The following is a 16,188-nucleotide window of genomic DNA, read 5'->3' as shown; positions in this document are numbered from 1 at the left end:
AGTGATGGCGCAACTAGAGAAGATTACCAACGCCTACGCTCGGCTTTCGCTGGCTGCCCCTCCACCACAAAAAGCACAAGCTAGGCTGAAACACCTTCATTTTGTAGCTGCCTTACTCAAGAGAGTATGCGGCTTTATTTACTCAAGGATATTTTTTACATTGTTTGCAAACTGATATGTAACAAGAATTAATGTCAAAATAAAATGCAAAACAGGCCTTTTTTTTAGCTAAACATTTGGGTCTCTGCCTCACCTGCCCTGAATGATGGGTCGCCACTGAGATGGGGTCACCACACCGTGGCATACAGACCACATCTGTGCTCTTACATCTGCTGATTGCTTGTATTTGTGCCAGTTCCACAGTTGCCACATCCTCCCTCCCACTTTCCACGATTATAGTGTTTGTTATTAACGTCTTAAGATGTCCCATCTCTCTCGCCCTACAAAGGGCCTGTGGCTTCATTCTGGGGGAGTACCAGAATGTGTCAGAATTATCTTGCCAAGATGAACTGTTTGTTCCATTTCCCATGTTAATAAACATTGTTTAAAAGTTAGCTGAGAACTTTTTAGGGTGGCAGAGAATTGGCTCCACATTGGACCCTTTCCTGTGAAGTGAGGCTATTGGTTGGCGAGTCCTTGCTCTGTCTCTGTCTTTCTGTCTCTGCCTCTCTCTTAGTGAATTCTCACACTCATTTCTTCATACACACACACACGCACGCTTCCTCTTTGCATGCCCCAGGTCCATGTGAGTGGATTTTTCCCTGCTGACCTCATGTCTCCTTCCGAGCCAGAAACAACTCTGTGACTCCCTGGCTTCCCAGGACAATGGCACTCTGTAGCTCCACCAGCCACTCTGCTCCATCTGCCCCTAGACCCACTGTTCTACTGGCAGAGGCAAACAGGATAGGCAAGGTAGTGAAGGGTGGTTTGCACTATCAAGGCCCTACTGTCTTTAGATGGCAGGCGGTACCATGTCTCTCTTATCAATCCTAGTCCACCACCCCTCTAGCCACCTCCAATCAACTACAGTATTTCCCCCCTTGTTGGTCCATCTGCAGCATTATGCAATGTGTTGTTCTTAACAGTAAATGAACTCCCATGAAGAATCATGAAAACTACACACATATTATGCAGTGTAATGTCTGATGATCTGAAGTATAGTGTAAGAGAGGAACCTGGTAAATGGGTTTACAGCCCTGCAGATCACAGCGGCTGGATTACAGCTGGGTTTGCCCATGGGCAGAGTTTGGTATCAGCTCACCCTTAGAATAGGAGTGTTGGTTAAGGCGTGCCTGTCTTAAACCTGTCTTAAACTGAGGAACTGCACCAAATACCCATATGTACAATAACCTGACTTGTGCACTCTTCGAGGTACCTTTTGATTTCAGATTGATATCTGCAACTGAGTGGAGATTTTACTGTGACACTAAAAAGAAAAACACCAGCAGTATCTTGTCATTCATACTGTCATTTATCCTCCATTGTCCTCAGCTGCCTCTTAATGAATCCATTGTTCACTGACCATGTGGGCATGATGTCATGTCCCTCTGATCTTATTGGTCCTTGTAATGCAATGTTACTGAGCAACTGCAGATGGGCATCGGAATATTGCCCAAAGGCACTTATATAGGCTACTATATAGGCAGCCCTATTCAGTCATGTTTCTTTCTAATCTTTGGCACCACATTCAAAGTCTCAGGTCTGTGCATAGTGTACAAGTGAGAAGTGACGTGCCTTGGTAAATATGAACAGTGTGTGAATGGAATTCAAGATAGCTATAAGACAAGACAGTGGTATGTTTATCCTAATAGTTCACTGTATTGTCACTGTTCCCTTCTATTAATCTGCTCTGTTTTGTTTTCATCATTAATTTGAGGGCAGACAGAATAGATTGCATAGATTCCTATCTGTCTGAACAATGCTTGGCAGGCAAACTCCCAGGTCCCATATATGACAAAGATCAACATGCTGTTCCTTTGCTGATCGGTGATGTTATGCCCCTGTTCCATGCAGAGATCAGACAGCTCTCTAGAGGAGAGACAAGCATCTTCACCTCTCCATGGTTTATGACAACAGCCACTCCTCTCTGCCCGTGCTCATCCATCTACTGCTGTACATGAGGCCTGTGACAGAAGGCAAAGGTTAGATTACAGGTCACATTATATAAGGCCTAGTAGTTAACCTTGTATGCCTCTCATTGTCTGAAGGACATAAGTTAACTTTATCCTCATCTCTCTCAACCAGAGGAGCTGAACTGGATACACATAGCGGAAATGTTACTTTCATTTGTGAATTCCAAGTGAAAACACAGTCATTTCCTTACAGGGAACTTATTTTGAAGCCCAATTAACCATCCATTATGTTCTGTTTTATCCATTAAGTTTCACATCTTCTCACTGCTGTGAGGAGCCTGTTTTCCTCTTCCAGCCGTTCTCCTGGTTGGATGTGCCCCTGCAGCACATGTGGAGTATTCAGATACTGTGCAGCAGGGCCAAGGTCTGGGCTGTTAGAGGTGTGTTTCTGGGCGATTTACCACAGGCATCCAGGGCCTTCCTGTGCGCCTCATTACCCTGGACTGAGGCTCAGCTGAGAGGAGAGGCAGGCAGCCCTACAGTGAGGGGGGATACTACTGTAGTTGTTTACATTGGGTCATACAGTCCAAAATGTTCCACTCAGAACTGGGTATAAGTTTTATTAAAGTGAGCACAGTGAAAGAGCTTTGAACGATGAGGCTCTGCTAGGAGAATCATGGTAAAGAGCTTGAGAATTGTTTTGAAGGTTCTCTTGAGATACCAGTGGTTGTACTGACAGTACTTTGGCGTAGGGGAACCAAAATAAGATGTCTGATTCGAAGATTCTTTAGACTTTTGCTAGTGTGCACTTACACATCAGTACTTTCTCACTCTCAGGTTTTCAGTCTCACTCTTATCTCTTGTGACTTGATATACTGTATACACACACATACATACACACCACACACACATGTCCTCCGGCACTCACATAATATCTGAATTGAAAAGTGTATGTGCATATTATGTCACGAGATCTAACAATGAGACTGAAAACCTGAGAGTGAGAAAGCACCGATGTGTAAGTGCACACTAGCAAAAGTCTAAAGAATCTTCGAATCAGACACCTCATTTTGGTTCCCTTACGCCAAAGTACTGTCAGTACAACCACTGGTATGTCGTTTTGATTAAAAAATAACCTTCAAAACGATTCTTAAGCTCTTTAAAATGATTCTCCTAGCAGAGCCTCATCTTTCCAACTCTTTGACTGTGTATAGTGATATAGCTATAGCCAAATCAAATCAGACCATTCTACTCAACATGTTAATGAATAATATGAGACATTACAGAAAATGATGTTATCAGAGCTTCCAAGCTATCATTGTAGGGAATACTTTGGCATGGTTCAAGTCATCTAAGAGACCTGATTAGAATCACTGGTGTAAGTTACTGTAGTTGACCTTGGTCCATGTCTTTTGAAGTACAGCTTGGTCTAATGTGGGGTTTTGGCTTGTATCCTTTAATGCAGTAATGTTTGCAAGCTTTCTTACTCATGCTGTTAACAACAAATTTTAAGCAATCATGGTTTTGAGTATTTGTTTAGGGCGTGACATAGGTGAATTATGTGGTACTGAAGACAGTGTTTCTCTACTGGGCCAGTCTTGCCCTCTCCTGGGAAGTTGCGACCATTCTCCTGCTTGATTAAATGTTAGGTATACGTTTGTCCATGCGTGTGGTCCATTAAACTCCAGTGTGTCTCTTTCTACAGGCCTGAGCCCCCCAGCCCTGAACAGACCAACGGAACCACCACAGAACAGCTCACTGGACGCTTCCAGGTCAGCCGCTCATGCTCTCTATCTATCTCCTTAAGAGAGATATCTTTTCTTAGACCTCCATCTCCATCATAGACCTCCATCTTTGGTCTGTAAATTCCCTTTAGGACAGCTTTCATGCTGAAAAGCTTCACTATGTAATTTAAACACTTAATTTGTGAATCAGCACTTTGTTGATGGGCATATGATGGATGTAAGGCCTATTAAAAGTCCTTAGGCCTTCATTGAGTGACCTTTGGAGACATTCTTTGCTATGGTTTTTATCCCAGTATCCTCTAGTATCTTGTTACATCAGCATCATATCTCTACATGATTATTCCTGTCCTAATGTTTTGTTTCATGGCTGATGCCTGAGAGCCATACAGACGTTGGGTCTGCTTCATATCCACAGATTGCATGGTGTCTGCTTATCAATGATTTATTAGAGGTCTAGATGAGCTGGAATGAGACATCCTAGTGTGACTGTAGAGATATTCCATAACTCTAGGGTAACTCCGTGGCCCTGTGACAGTGGAAACATGGGAGAGGAACCAGAGGATGCTGTAAATCAGCTGATGTTCCTGTGTTTTATAGGGCGACAGAACTACTGCTGGGTCTCCGTGGTAACACTGGCAGAATACAAGCCCATGCCGGGCCCAAGGCTTAGGAAAGAATACTGACTGTCATCATTCTAACATGGGGATATTACATATCTGATTTCCACAAACCTGTATTTCCTTACCTCAGGATGTGCAGCTCTAACATGACTGTACATTATACCTTGATGTGTATTGCCCTCTTTTTTAAGAGTTTTATGAAGCATATACAGTACCAGTCAAAAGTTTGGACACACCTACTCATTCAATGGTCTTTCTTTATTTTTACTATTTCTACATTGTAGAATATTAGTGAAGACATCCAACCTATGAAAAGACCCATATGGAATCATGTAGTAACCAAAAAAGTGTTAAACAAATCAAAATCTATTTTATTTTTGAGATTCTTCAAAGTAACCACCCTTTGCCTTGATAGCTTTGCACACACTTGGCATTGTCTCAACCAGCTTCAACAGGAATGCTTTTCCTGAAGGAGTTCCCACATATGCTGAGCACTTGTTGGCTGCTTTTCCTTCACTCTGCGGTCCAACTCATCCCAAACCATCTCAATTGGGTTGAGGTTGGGTGATTGTGGAGGCCAGGTCATCTGATGCAGCACTCCAAAACTCTCCTTCTTGGTCAAATAGCCCTTACACAGTCTGGAGGTATTGTGTTTTCGCTGTAAAACATTTAAAAAATCGGAAATGATGGCTGGATTCACAAGATGTTTATCTTTCATTTGGTGTCTTGGACTTGTGATTTCATGAAAATTATATTATATGATATCCCTGTCGCGTTAGGCTAGGCTATGCTAGTCAGCTTTTTTGATGGGGGCATCCCGGATCCGTGTTTGTGACTCGTGAGAAGTTATCAACAGCGTCTGAACACCCACTAAAAGTGCAAGGAGACACATGTTTTATTTACATCGTGAATCAATTTCTTAAACATGGTTGCAAGACAAGTTATTTTAGGAATATGGATTAGCAGTTTGTCACAGTTTTGTGTGGATAAATACATTAAATGTTTTGATCATGCAGACTGTCTGTCATGCTCTGTTCTGTTGTAGGAGGCGGTGCTGGTGAGTCGAGATGAGAACCAGAACTACAGAGAGTACTCCATCTCCAGCCCAGCCTCCCTGTCACCTGGACTCTACTCCCCAGAGGCCCCGTCCAGTCCTGAGGGGAAGAGAGACAGGCTCACACCCACCGGCACCAAGAGGTACGCTACAGCATCCACCAGCACCACAATCTGACCTCCCTCTAAAGGACCTGGAGATGCATGTGTTGCTTGAGAATAGAAGAGTGAATACCTGAATGGATAGTCAGTGATAGTAGGTTACCACAGTTTTCCGGGTGCTTTTAAATAAGTTGGGGTTGTAGATGGGGGTAGGGTAGACTACTAGAGCATCCACTTATTGTAAGTGCTCCTTTGAGTCCTACACAGGACCAGAGTGAATGGGTACAAGAGTAACTGGCAGAAAATGGAGCCATGGGATAGTGTGGTAGTAACAAAGGATGTGCACAGCATATCACATTCCCCCCTGTTAATTCACAGCAACAAAGGGCCAGGCTGTGGAACATTCACCACTCTGCTCTGTTCTGTCTGTAGGCCTAGCTGCTATTCTCCTGAGTCACTTTGTAGGTCACAGTTCAAACCTTAATTTGCTCTGGGTCAATTGAATGCCTGACAAACTACCCAACGCCTTGACATCTTCCCCCTCTCTCCAAATGAAATCCTGCGACTAGTGAGGTCCGGCCGCCCAACCTTCCCGCTCGACTCCATCCCCTCCCCCCTTCTCCAGACCATCTCTGGAGACCTTCTCCCATTCCTCCCTCTGACTTCAAAATGGCCTGAGCCACTCCCCCACTCAAGAAACCAACACTTGACTCCACTGATGTCAAAAACTACAGACTGGTATCCCTTCTTTCCAAAACACTTGAGCGGGCTGTCTCTGACCAACTCTCTCACTATCTCTCCGAGACTTATCTTCTTGACCCTAATCAGTCAGTCTTCAAGATGTGTCACTCAACTAAGACTGCTCTTTTCTGTGTCATGGAGCCTCTCCGCAATGCCAAAGGTGACCCTACTCTGTTCTCATCCTCCTAGATCTATCCGCTGCCTTTGACATGGTGAACCATCAGATCCTCCTCTCCACCCTCTCAGGGCTGGGCATCTCAGGCTCTGCACACTCTTGGATTGCATCCTTCCTGGCAGGCCCGCTCCTACCAGGTGATGTCGAGAGGATCTGTGTCTGCACCAAGTACTCTCACTACTGGTGTCCCCCAGGATTTGGTTCTAGGCCCTCTCGTCTTCTCTCTATTACATAGTCACTCGGCACCGTCATATCCTCACATGGTCTCTCCTATCATTGCTATGCGGATGACACTCAACTACTTTTCTCCTTCCTCCCTTCTGACCCAGGTGGCAACACGCATCTCTGTGTGCCTGGCAGATATCTGAACTTGTATGTCGGCCCACCACCTCATGCTCAACCTCGACAAGACAGAGCTGCTCTTCCTCCCGGGGAAGGCCTGCCTGCACCAAGACCTCTCCATCATGGTTGACACCTCCACGGTGTCCCCCTCCTAGAGTGCAAAGAACCTTGGTGTGACGCTGGACAACACCCTGTCCTTCTCTGCAAAAATCAAAGCATTGACTTGCTCCTGCAAGTTCATTCTCTACAACATCAGTAGAGTACGACCCTACCTCACACAGGAAGCGATGCAGGTCCTAATCTAGGCACTTGTCATCTCCCGTGGACTACTGCAATGAGCTGTTCGCTGGGCTCGCCGCTTGTGCCATCAAACCCCTGCAACTTATCCAGAACGCTGCAGCCCGCCTGGTGTTCAACCTTCCCAAGTTCTCCCATGTCACCCCGATCTTCCGCACACTCCACTGGTTTCCAGTCGAAGCTGCATCCACTACAAGACCATAGTACTTGCCTATGGAGCAGCAAGAGGAACTGCCCCACCTCTGGTCTTTTGTCCCGCTCAGCCCAGTCCAAGCTCTTCTCGGTCCTGGCACCCCAAAGGTGGAACCAGCTTCCCCCTGAAGCTAGGATATCAGAGTCCCTGCCCATTTTCTGAAAACATCTGAAACCCTACCTCTTCAAAGAGTATTTTAAATAATCCCAAAGCACCCCCCTCCCCCTAAAATACACGTAAAAAGCCTTTGTGAACAAACACTCGCACTTTACTTTTTTCCCCCTCACTCGCACTTTTATTGGGGAAAAATGTACTTCCTATCCCTGTTCACTGATATGTGAACACACCAATGAACACATCAACTGTAAGTCGCTCTGAGTAAGAGTGTCTGCTAAATGACTAACATTTCAATGTAAAAGAATTCTAGGGCTGTTCGACTATCCTTATCTGTTCCTGTTCTAGTAATCTTGAGACCTAGTAAATATGATCCCATGACACTAAACACTCACATTTTATAAATTAATATGAAGGGTAATGAGAAGTGTTGTACCATGTTTATGATATCCATTTTGAAGCGCTTTTTATTACATTTTGGTCAAGTGAAGTATTTCGATTGAGACCATTATGGTTATTTTGGATGAGATGGCAAACACCATTATCAGTGTAATCTTTCTCTGTCATTTCATAGCATCCAGCTGCGTTCGTGGTCTCCAGAAGAGAAGACATCTAGTCACAGACTGTCCAGACCACTGTCACAGGTAGGTCTGTCTCATACTCAGGGACAAGGTCCCATAGCAGACCCTTTACTTCCTATGTTATTTCAACGTACGTAACCCATCAGTGTAAACGTAGACCTCCAAAGAACTGCACAGCTTGATGATTGAAGTTTCCAAGGCCATTGTATGTTACAATGTAGACGCTTCACAGCGAGAAAGACAGGATGCAGACATCATTTGATATTTTCATTGCCGGGGAACTGAAAGGTCACTTTTTTAAAGATCTGACATTACGTTGGAATACAATCTGGAAATGGTTTGTTCAAATATCAATGTAAGGAAGAGAATGATTAGCTCTCAGTAAAACAATAGACTTGACCTTTTAGTGGTTTGCTACAGTATATTAGACTCATTAGTGCAATATTCACTTGTCTCACTAGCAGTAAAATATGGGGTTGGGATATAAGCTGATTTCTTCATGAATTCACTCTGCTTATTTACTATTCCAGCAACTAAAAGAGGCGTCTGGAAAGTGAGCCAAAGGAGAGCAAATGTTGTGGGAAAGTTCATCATAAGATATTCCAGCTATGTCTAACGGCCACAGTCCCAAGCATTGGCCCTACAGAAGACACAACATGGGAGATGATAGAGCAGGAAAAACAGACAAGACCTTTAATGGCCGGGAGACAGGGAATGGAATTCCATTCATTTTATAAGTTCTGTGAATATTACGTGGAGCTAGATAAATATGGCCTCTTTGGCCTGGAAAATGAAGATTGAACTCAGCTCTTCATCTAAGGGGCAGATGACTTGAGCAGAGGCCACTCTGAAACTTCTGGTCTGATATGGGATATTCTCTTGAGTTATTTTAATGATGAGTCTGGTCCCATCGCCGCCAGCCAAGTAACTTGTACTGTTCAGTATACTCTAATGATTTCTCTGAGAGCACATAGCTGACAGATGTTACAATTATCATCACTATCAAGCTGTCTGTCAACACTCCTTGGGGGTCTGGTCAATCCTCTCCCCTTTGTGGTATGTCTGTCCTATTTCTAGAACAGGAGTTTTTGACTGGGAAATAAATCAGCATATGTAGCAAGCTGCATTCCTTCAATTTCAGTCAAATGCCTTCCTTCAATTTCAGTCAAATTCAGTCACTCTATCTTATGTGATTTAAGAGTATTAGCTGTGCATGTTGGCATACTCCAAAAGGTTGTCTTGAGCCGGGGAGGGTGCAGAGATGCCTGTCTGTGCAGACATGAATCAGTTTCCTGATTGGATCACCGTGCAGAGCAGACCGTTCCTAAGGACTCTGTTGTGTTATGAGATGTTCTTTGTGAACTTCTGAAGCTGTGTATCACAGGCGCCCCAGGCAGACTGGAGTGTTGACTATTTAGTTGTCTGAGAGCTTTATCTGCAGCCTTTAATGAATGCACTGACTTACATGCTCCTCTGTCATTCGTGCCTCTCTGAGATGACCTTACATGTTTGTGGTATTTATGAAGGCAGGTGGGCCAAAGGGTCTGGAATCTTTGCTCACAACTTTTTCGGACAATTTCAGGATAAGCTCACCCTTTTCCCTCATTCTTCATCTCAAGTTTGGAATCCATTTCCCCTCTCTCACCCCCTCTGGGAGCCATCACATTCCTTCTGTCTCACTCCAGTATCAACTTGTTTTTTTTCTCTCCCCTGTTTAACCAAATGTTTGGAGTCACACACTACCGTGTTTTTGAACTGAAGAGACATGACATGCTAGATACATGTTTTTGGTTGTTTGTCAGACCTGTACATCTAACACATGTTAACAGTATTAGTGTCCTCTCCTTGCTGTGGTTTGACAGGGCTGACCTACTGTTTACAGACAGTACCTTGGGAGCCCTCAGTCACCACTTCACCCACTTCACCTCCACTGTGGCTTGGCTGGAGCCTGTCTTGTAGAGCTCTCTCTGTCCTCTCCTCAAAGCCTGACAGCTTTCTGTTAACTAGGATCCACACCGGTGGATGAGGAGGGATTTTGGTGGGGCTCTTCTCTGGTCTGAAAGAGGAGACGAGCCTCCCACCCAGGATGTGGGATTAGTGAGGGGAGCCCTTTCAGTATGCTCGGAGGGTATACGGCTGGGAAGAGGACTGCCCTGCCTGCATGGACACACTGTGCTGTAGTGTTGTGCTGCTCTCGACTTGCTGGCAGGAACACTGCAGCCCTGTGAGCAGCGGGGCCTCCGCTCCCCTCACAAGGCCCTCTGTCCCGCCTGAGAGGTGCAGAGTACTGCTGTATCAGGTGATCAGCCACTCTGAAAAGCGTCTAAAAGGCTTTTCCACCCATGTTTTGGCTCTCCAAGTGAGGAAACTGGGATGTGCTGGATCGCCCATTTACCGGAGTGTTGGATATCCTGAGAAAATGCCCTGTACAATAGTGGCTCTGATGGCAGGGCCTCTGGGAGGCTGGTGTTTGCTTTCCCCAGCCTTACAAGGCCTGCCGTTGTGTGATGGGGCGCTTGGGGAGCTCTAGGAGATGGGCAAGGAAGGTGGAGAGGGGCAGAGGGACACTTGGGACACGGGAGGGCCTCTGCCATTCCCAAACAACTCCCCAGAACCATCACTCCCCTCCCTTATACGATACAACCAGCTCCAGCACAGAGATACCCATTGTACCCGACCCAGAAACCCACACTGGAACGATGAGGAGACTGAACAGAGTTGACAGCACCATACGTCACTCATGCACAATGGATTCAGAGATCTGGCTCCTGCTGAAACCAGAACATACAGTACAGTAGCTGTGTATAGGCCCATATTCAGCCACCATTACTGATGACAGTGACCTTCCATTGGGCTAGATAATGGGCTTGATAAAGATATCAAATGTACAGTAATGTTAATGCACAAAAAAGCTTAATTTTGTTTTGGGTTGGATGGTTCATTAGCCTGGCTCACAAATTGATGGGTGGAGATAATTTCCATGTATTGAAATACAGAACATGGAAAGTTGTTCCTGCAATCTAAGTAGGCTTAATAGTAGTATCTTATTTTGCCACATTTTGTCATGGCTCATGACTGCTTTTGCCCTGTGCTAGCTACCAGCTAGCCAATCTGCTGGACCGGCACACCATGACAAAAGGAAGAGGCCAGCCTACTAAAGACAACAGTTGGATCAGGTCCCGGATTCCTCCCAGGATACCCTGAGCCAAGCCTGGAGCTGTAGTTGAGTTGGCCCCGCTGCTGGCCACCTCCAGGAATCAGTAGGAAGCAGCGCGTCTGTTCATAACATCAAGTGACCACAACAGCATCCCTGTTGGGACGAGCCAGGCCAAAACCAAGCTTCTTTTTCAGAAGACATGGCTCGTCATTGGGCCATTAGGGGCAGGATCACCGGTCTGGGTTTCCAGTTCTACACTCTGCGGTTCCTGAGGGTAGCCTTGGTGGGCTGCCTCATCCTGTGTCGGGGACGGGATGGTTACTGTATAAACCATCATACTGGGGGATGGCCAACTGCACTGTGACACTCACCATGGTCCCCACTAAACTCTTTATCCAGGGGAGGACAACCCCTGCATCCACCCATCCCTCCATCTATCTGTCTATCCCTCCTTCCACCCATACTGTACGTCCCGATGGGCAGGCAGGCTCGCAGCAGGCCAGCCTTCACACAAGCCGCTGGTTTCACCCCAGTCTATTTTGGGGGGTGTGGCAGGTTGGAGTGCAAAGTTGTGGTTGTTGCTATGGAGCAGAGAGATGGTGGCTTGGCATACAGCAGTAGGAATGTCACTAGATGTTGTTCAAGTCAAGTCAAAGGTTTTTACTTGAAATTGCTCTCTCTGCTTTCTTTAGCCTGAGATAAAAATATTCAGAAAGCGCTCTTCCAGATCAACGTCTAAAATATACCTTCGCCTTCAATCAGTCTCCCCTCTCCTCCTTGCTGTCTCCCCCAGTCTCCCTGCTCTTCCTCCTCACCACCATATCCAAACAGATTGAGAAGACATCGCTGGGACTGATGTGCTATTTCAGGTCTGACATGAGCAGAGCTGCTGTCTGGCTTGGCAGGCCTGGGGTGTGCTGTCTGATGGGCAGGCTAAAGCCAGTGTGGGGGTGGTGGAGGCAGGAGAGTGGAGTGCGAGGGACGGGGATGTTTTCTCTTCTCCACAGAGTGAGGGCTGTGAGCTGACAGAGCCAGGCCTTTTCACGTGGGCTCTGGCCGCTCTGCCCATTAAGCCAGGGTCCATTGTGGCCCCTCGGCGGGCAGCATGCCTCTCCACATCCCCACTGATTGATCAGCACCATTGTTTTTCTGTCCCCTGAAGTGGAAAAGTTAACTGGGACACTTCAGATTTCCCCTGCCTGCCTCCCAGGCCCCTGGGCTGGGCTCATTCTCCACCGAGCCGGGGACGCTGCTGGCCCCACTCACTTTATGGGGGGATTTTGGCCAGGAGAGATGGACCTTTTTATTAGTTAGTGCGGTTTGCTCAGGCGTTCAAATGGTATGTGAACATTCCGTAAGTTGTTGTCAAGGTAACCGTGTGAATAACTGCCCCTTTCTCCAGCAGAAACTGACACGTCAGCATATATTCTCTAGTTTACGCAGGATATGACCTTGAGTTTGGGATAAGGGTTGTCATGGATCCATTTGTTTGTCATAAATCATAATTGTTAGTCTGGTAAAAGTGTCCCTCCAGGTACAAATGTAAAGCAAAACGTTGCTGCAGTCAGTCATACTGCAAATGTCCGTCCAGTTAAATACTAGCCATGGGATTAATGAGGAAACAGCAGAAATATTGATTGATGAAGATTGCTCCAAATTCTCCACTCATTAAAATAGGTTATTTTAGAAATAATGGGATATAGAACAATATGAACATTTCTTCAACTAAAACATTCAGTGCAATCTCTCAATACATGACCACAATTCCCTTTTTCCAAGTCTTAAATTGGTATGTGCATCTTGTTTTTTTTCTTCAGTGGTGCCTCTCATTGTTATGCAGTGTACAATTGTTTTTTCCTACCCTCATCAATCTACACACAATACCCCATAATGACAAAGCAAAAGAATTGAAATATAACATTTACATAAGTATTCAGACCTTTCAATCAGGACTTTGTCGAAGCACCTTTTGCAGCAATTACAGCCTCATGTCTTCTTGGGTATGACGCTACAAGCTTGGCACACCTGTATTTGGGGAGTTTCTCCCATTCTTCTCTGCAGATACTCTCAAGCTCTGTCAGGTTGGATGGGGAGCGTCACTGCACAGCTATTTTCAGGTCTCTCCAGAGATGTTCGATCAGGTTCAAGTCCGGGCTTTGTCTGGGCCATTCAAGGACGTTCAGAGACTGGTCCGAAGCCAGTCCTGCGTTGTCTTGGTTGTGTGCTTAGGGTTGTTGTCCTCTTGGAAGGTGAACCTTCGACCCAGTCTGAGGTCCTGAGCGCTTTGGAGAAGGTTTTCATCAAGGATCTCTGTACTTTGCTCCATTAATCTTTCCCTCAATCCTGACAAGTCTCCCAGTCCTGACTAGTCTCCCAGTCATCCCCACAACATGATCCTGCCACCACCATGCTTCACTGTAGGGATGGATCCAGGTTTCCTGCAGATGTGATGCTTGGCATTCAGGCCAAATCTTGGTTTCATCAGACCAGAGAATCCTGTTTCTCATGGTCTGAGAATCCTTTAGGTGCGTTTTGGCAAACTCCAAGCGGACCATCATGTGCCTTTTACTGAGGGGCTTCCGTCTGGCCACTACCAGATGGAATGCTGCAGAGATGGTTGTCCTTCTGGAAGTTTTTCCCATCTCCACAGAGGAACTCTGGAGCTCTGTCAGAGTGACCATCGGGTTCTTAATCACCTCCCTGACCAAGGCCCTTTTCCCCCGATTGCTCAGTTTGGCCGGGCGGCCAGCTCTAGTAAGAGTATTGGTGATTACAAACTTCTTCCATTTAAGAATGATGGAGGCCACTGTGTTCTCGGGGACCTTCAATGCTGCATAAACTTTTCTGTACCCTTCCCCAGATTTGTGCCTTGACACAATCCTGTCTCTGAGCTCTACGGACAATTCCTTTGACTTCATGGCTTGGTTTATGCTCTGACATGCACTGTCAACTGTGGGACCTTATATAGACAGGTGTGTGCCTTTCCAAATCATGTCCAATCAATTGAATCTTCCACAGGTGGACTCCAATCAAGTTGTAGAAACATCTCAAGTATGATCAAAGGAAACAGGATACACCTGAGCTCAAGTTTGAGTCTCACAGCAAAGGGTCTGAATACTTATGTAAATAAGAATACTGAATACTTATATATTTCAGTATTTTGGGTGCAAAAAATAATAATAATTGTTTTAACTTTGCGTTTATGGGGTAGTGTGTAGATTGATGACGATGTTTTTTTATTTAATCAATTTTAGAATAAGGCTGTAACATAGCAAAATGTGGAAATAAGGGGTCTGAATACGAATGCACTGTATATGAAAGGGTGGATTCTGCCGATCAAAGATTGCCGATCATAAATTAAATGTCCGACGATTTAACAGAACCATAATGAACTCCAGATGAGTTTGATATGCAGCTTCAGTTGGAGCCTTGTGGGGAATTTAATAAGGTTGAGAAATGTGTTGCTCATAGCTCCCTCCAAGGATAAATAAACTCTCTCTCGGCCTGCCTGGCATCAGTTTTCTCACTGTATCTGGGCCTGTTGGTGGCAGCCTGGCTGATGGCTGGGTGGGTGGGTGGACTGCTCCGCTTATGAGACCAGTTACAGTATATGAGACCACCTATGATCTCACCATAACATGAGTGGGCTTTGCCTAGAGACAAGAGTTTGAGGGGAGCTCAAGTTCTGTGTGTATGAGAAGCTAGCCACAAAGTTGGGGGCAAAGTTCCTATTTAAAGTAATCATCCCCATAAGGACTCTGACTATGATCTGAAATGCCCTTTCCGCATCAGAGAGTCTAATGATGCTACTTTGCTGGTGGTAATGGAAAAACATACACTACTACAGCTCACACAGTCTCTGCTAGAAAGTTTGTTGGCCCAGAGAGATTGCAGTGCATCACTCAGGTGGGTGTTAAGCTTTTGAGTCCATCAGCCTCTTAGACATGTTCTCATTGTGACCAAGCAGGGTCCTGTCAGAACCAATTATGTATATTAACCCTGGTTCGCTGATGCTATGTATTGACCATTGAGAGTCTTTGAAGCCACCATGGTGATATTGGAATTGACACCCCACAGTGTCCGAGCACAGCCAGAGTCAACCAGAGTCAACCTCCTACTGAGACAGTCAGTCCACCAGCGCTCAGCAGTCAGCACCCGCCATTATCACTAGGGAATGTCTGACCCTTAATGTATGTTATTATATGTAAACATTGAGAAAAACGGCCTTTCTTTCAAATACTTAGGAGTATCATATATCTTATTTCGCTCAGTATGGTGTTATGGTACAGTAGTTCACCTCTGAATACAGTAACCGTAATAACAGAGTTGAGGCAGCGTTGATGGAGGATAAAGAGCAGGTTAGTCTGCCTCAGGTGTTTACAGGAGACCTCCATGCATAGACAGTACACATACTGCAGGATATATACAGTACGCATATATCTCCCTTCAAACCCGAGGACTCCTGCCATCCCCTGGATAATTGTCCCATATTTATGTTCATGTAAAGTGTTTTCATACAGCAGTCCCCATAATATAGTTGTATCGTCTTCTGTGTGTCGTCTACCCCTGTCTGCTGGCCCATGCCCTGTATTTGAAGCTGCATGGTGGTAATAATGATGATGATGCTCAGTGGCCCCGATTGGAGCCAGACGGAGAGCTTCTCCGCTCCCAAAATGTAAAAGAGATGCCAATGTCCCGTGTCTCCCATGGGCCTTGATCTGAAACAGCTGCCCCCGCTTCCAATTCTCCATTTCCTGTTTGTTTGTGTCTCCAATCCCAGACTGAGGCATGTTTGTGTGTCAGATTCAGAACTCTCTCTTTTGTGCTCTCTCTCACTCATGCCTTTTCTTCCTCTCTCTGTCACTCTCTCTCTTTCTCTGTCTGTCTGTGTCTTTCTCTCTTTCATTTATGAATTAATTCACTCACTAACTCCATCCTCCTTCCATGTCCTGGGATTGAGATATGGCTTGGACCTGGATTGTCTTTCTTCCTTGTG

The 16,188-nt window shown here is 45.6% G+C and overlaps 1 protein-coding gene across 4 annotated transcripts in view; it reads left to right on the top strand.

The window, feature by feature from the left end:
• Positions 1-16,188, top strand: part of LOC111974595 (PDZ and LIM domain protein 2) — a 55,516-nt gene that overhangs the window by 27,209 nt on the left and 12,119 nt on the right. For all 4 annotated transcript variants that reach the window (XM_024002445.2, XM_024002444.1, XM_024002443.2 and 1 more), the window contains exons 4-6: positions 3,778-3,844; positions 5,483-5,634; positions 8,029-8,098. In XM_024002445.2, coding sequence (XP_023858213.1) covers positions 3,778-3,844; positions 5,483-5,634; positions 8,029-8,098 — 289 coding nt within the window. The remainder of the gene's footprint in view (positions 1-3,777; positions 3,845-5,482; positions 5,635-8,028; positions 8,099-16,188) is intronic.

The sequence above is a fragment of the Salvelinus sp. IW2-2015 genome, linkage group LG15 (genome assembly GCF_002910315.2).
Source record: "Salvelinus sp. IW2-2015 linkage group LG15, ASM291031v2, whole genome shotgun sequence".
Lineage (NCBI taxonomy): Eukaryota > Metazoa > Chordata > Actinopteri > Salmoniformes > Salmonidae > Salvelinus > Salvelinus sp. IW2-2015.
This window is presented reverse-complemented; position numbering and strand designations above follow the sequence as displayed.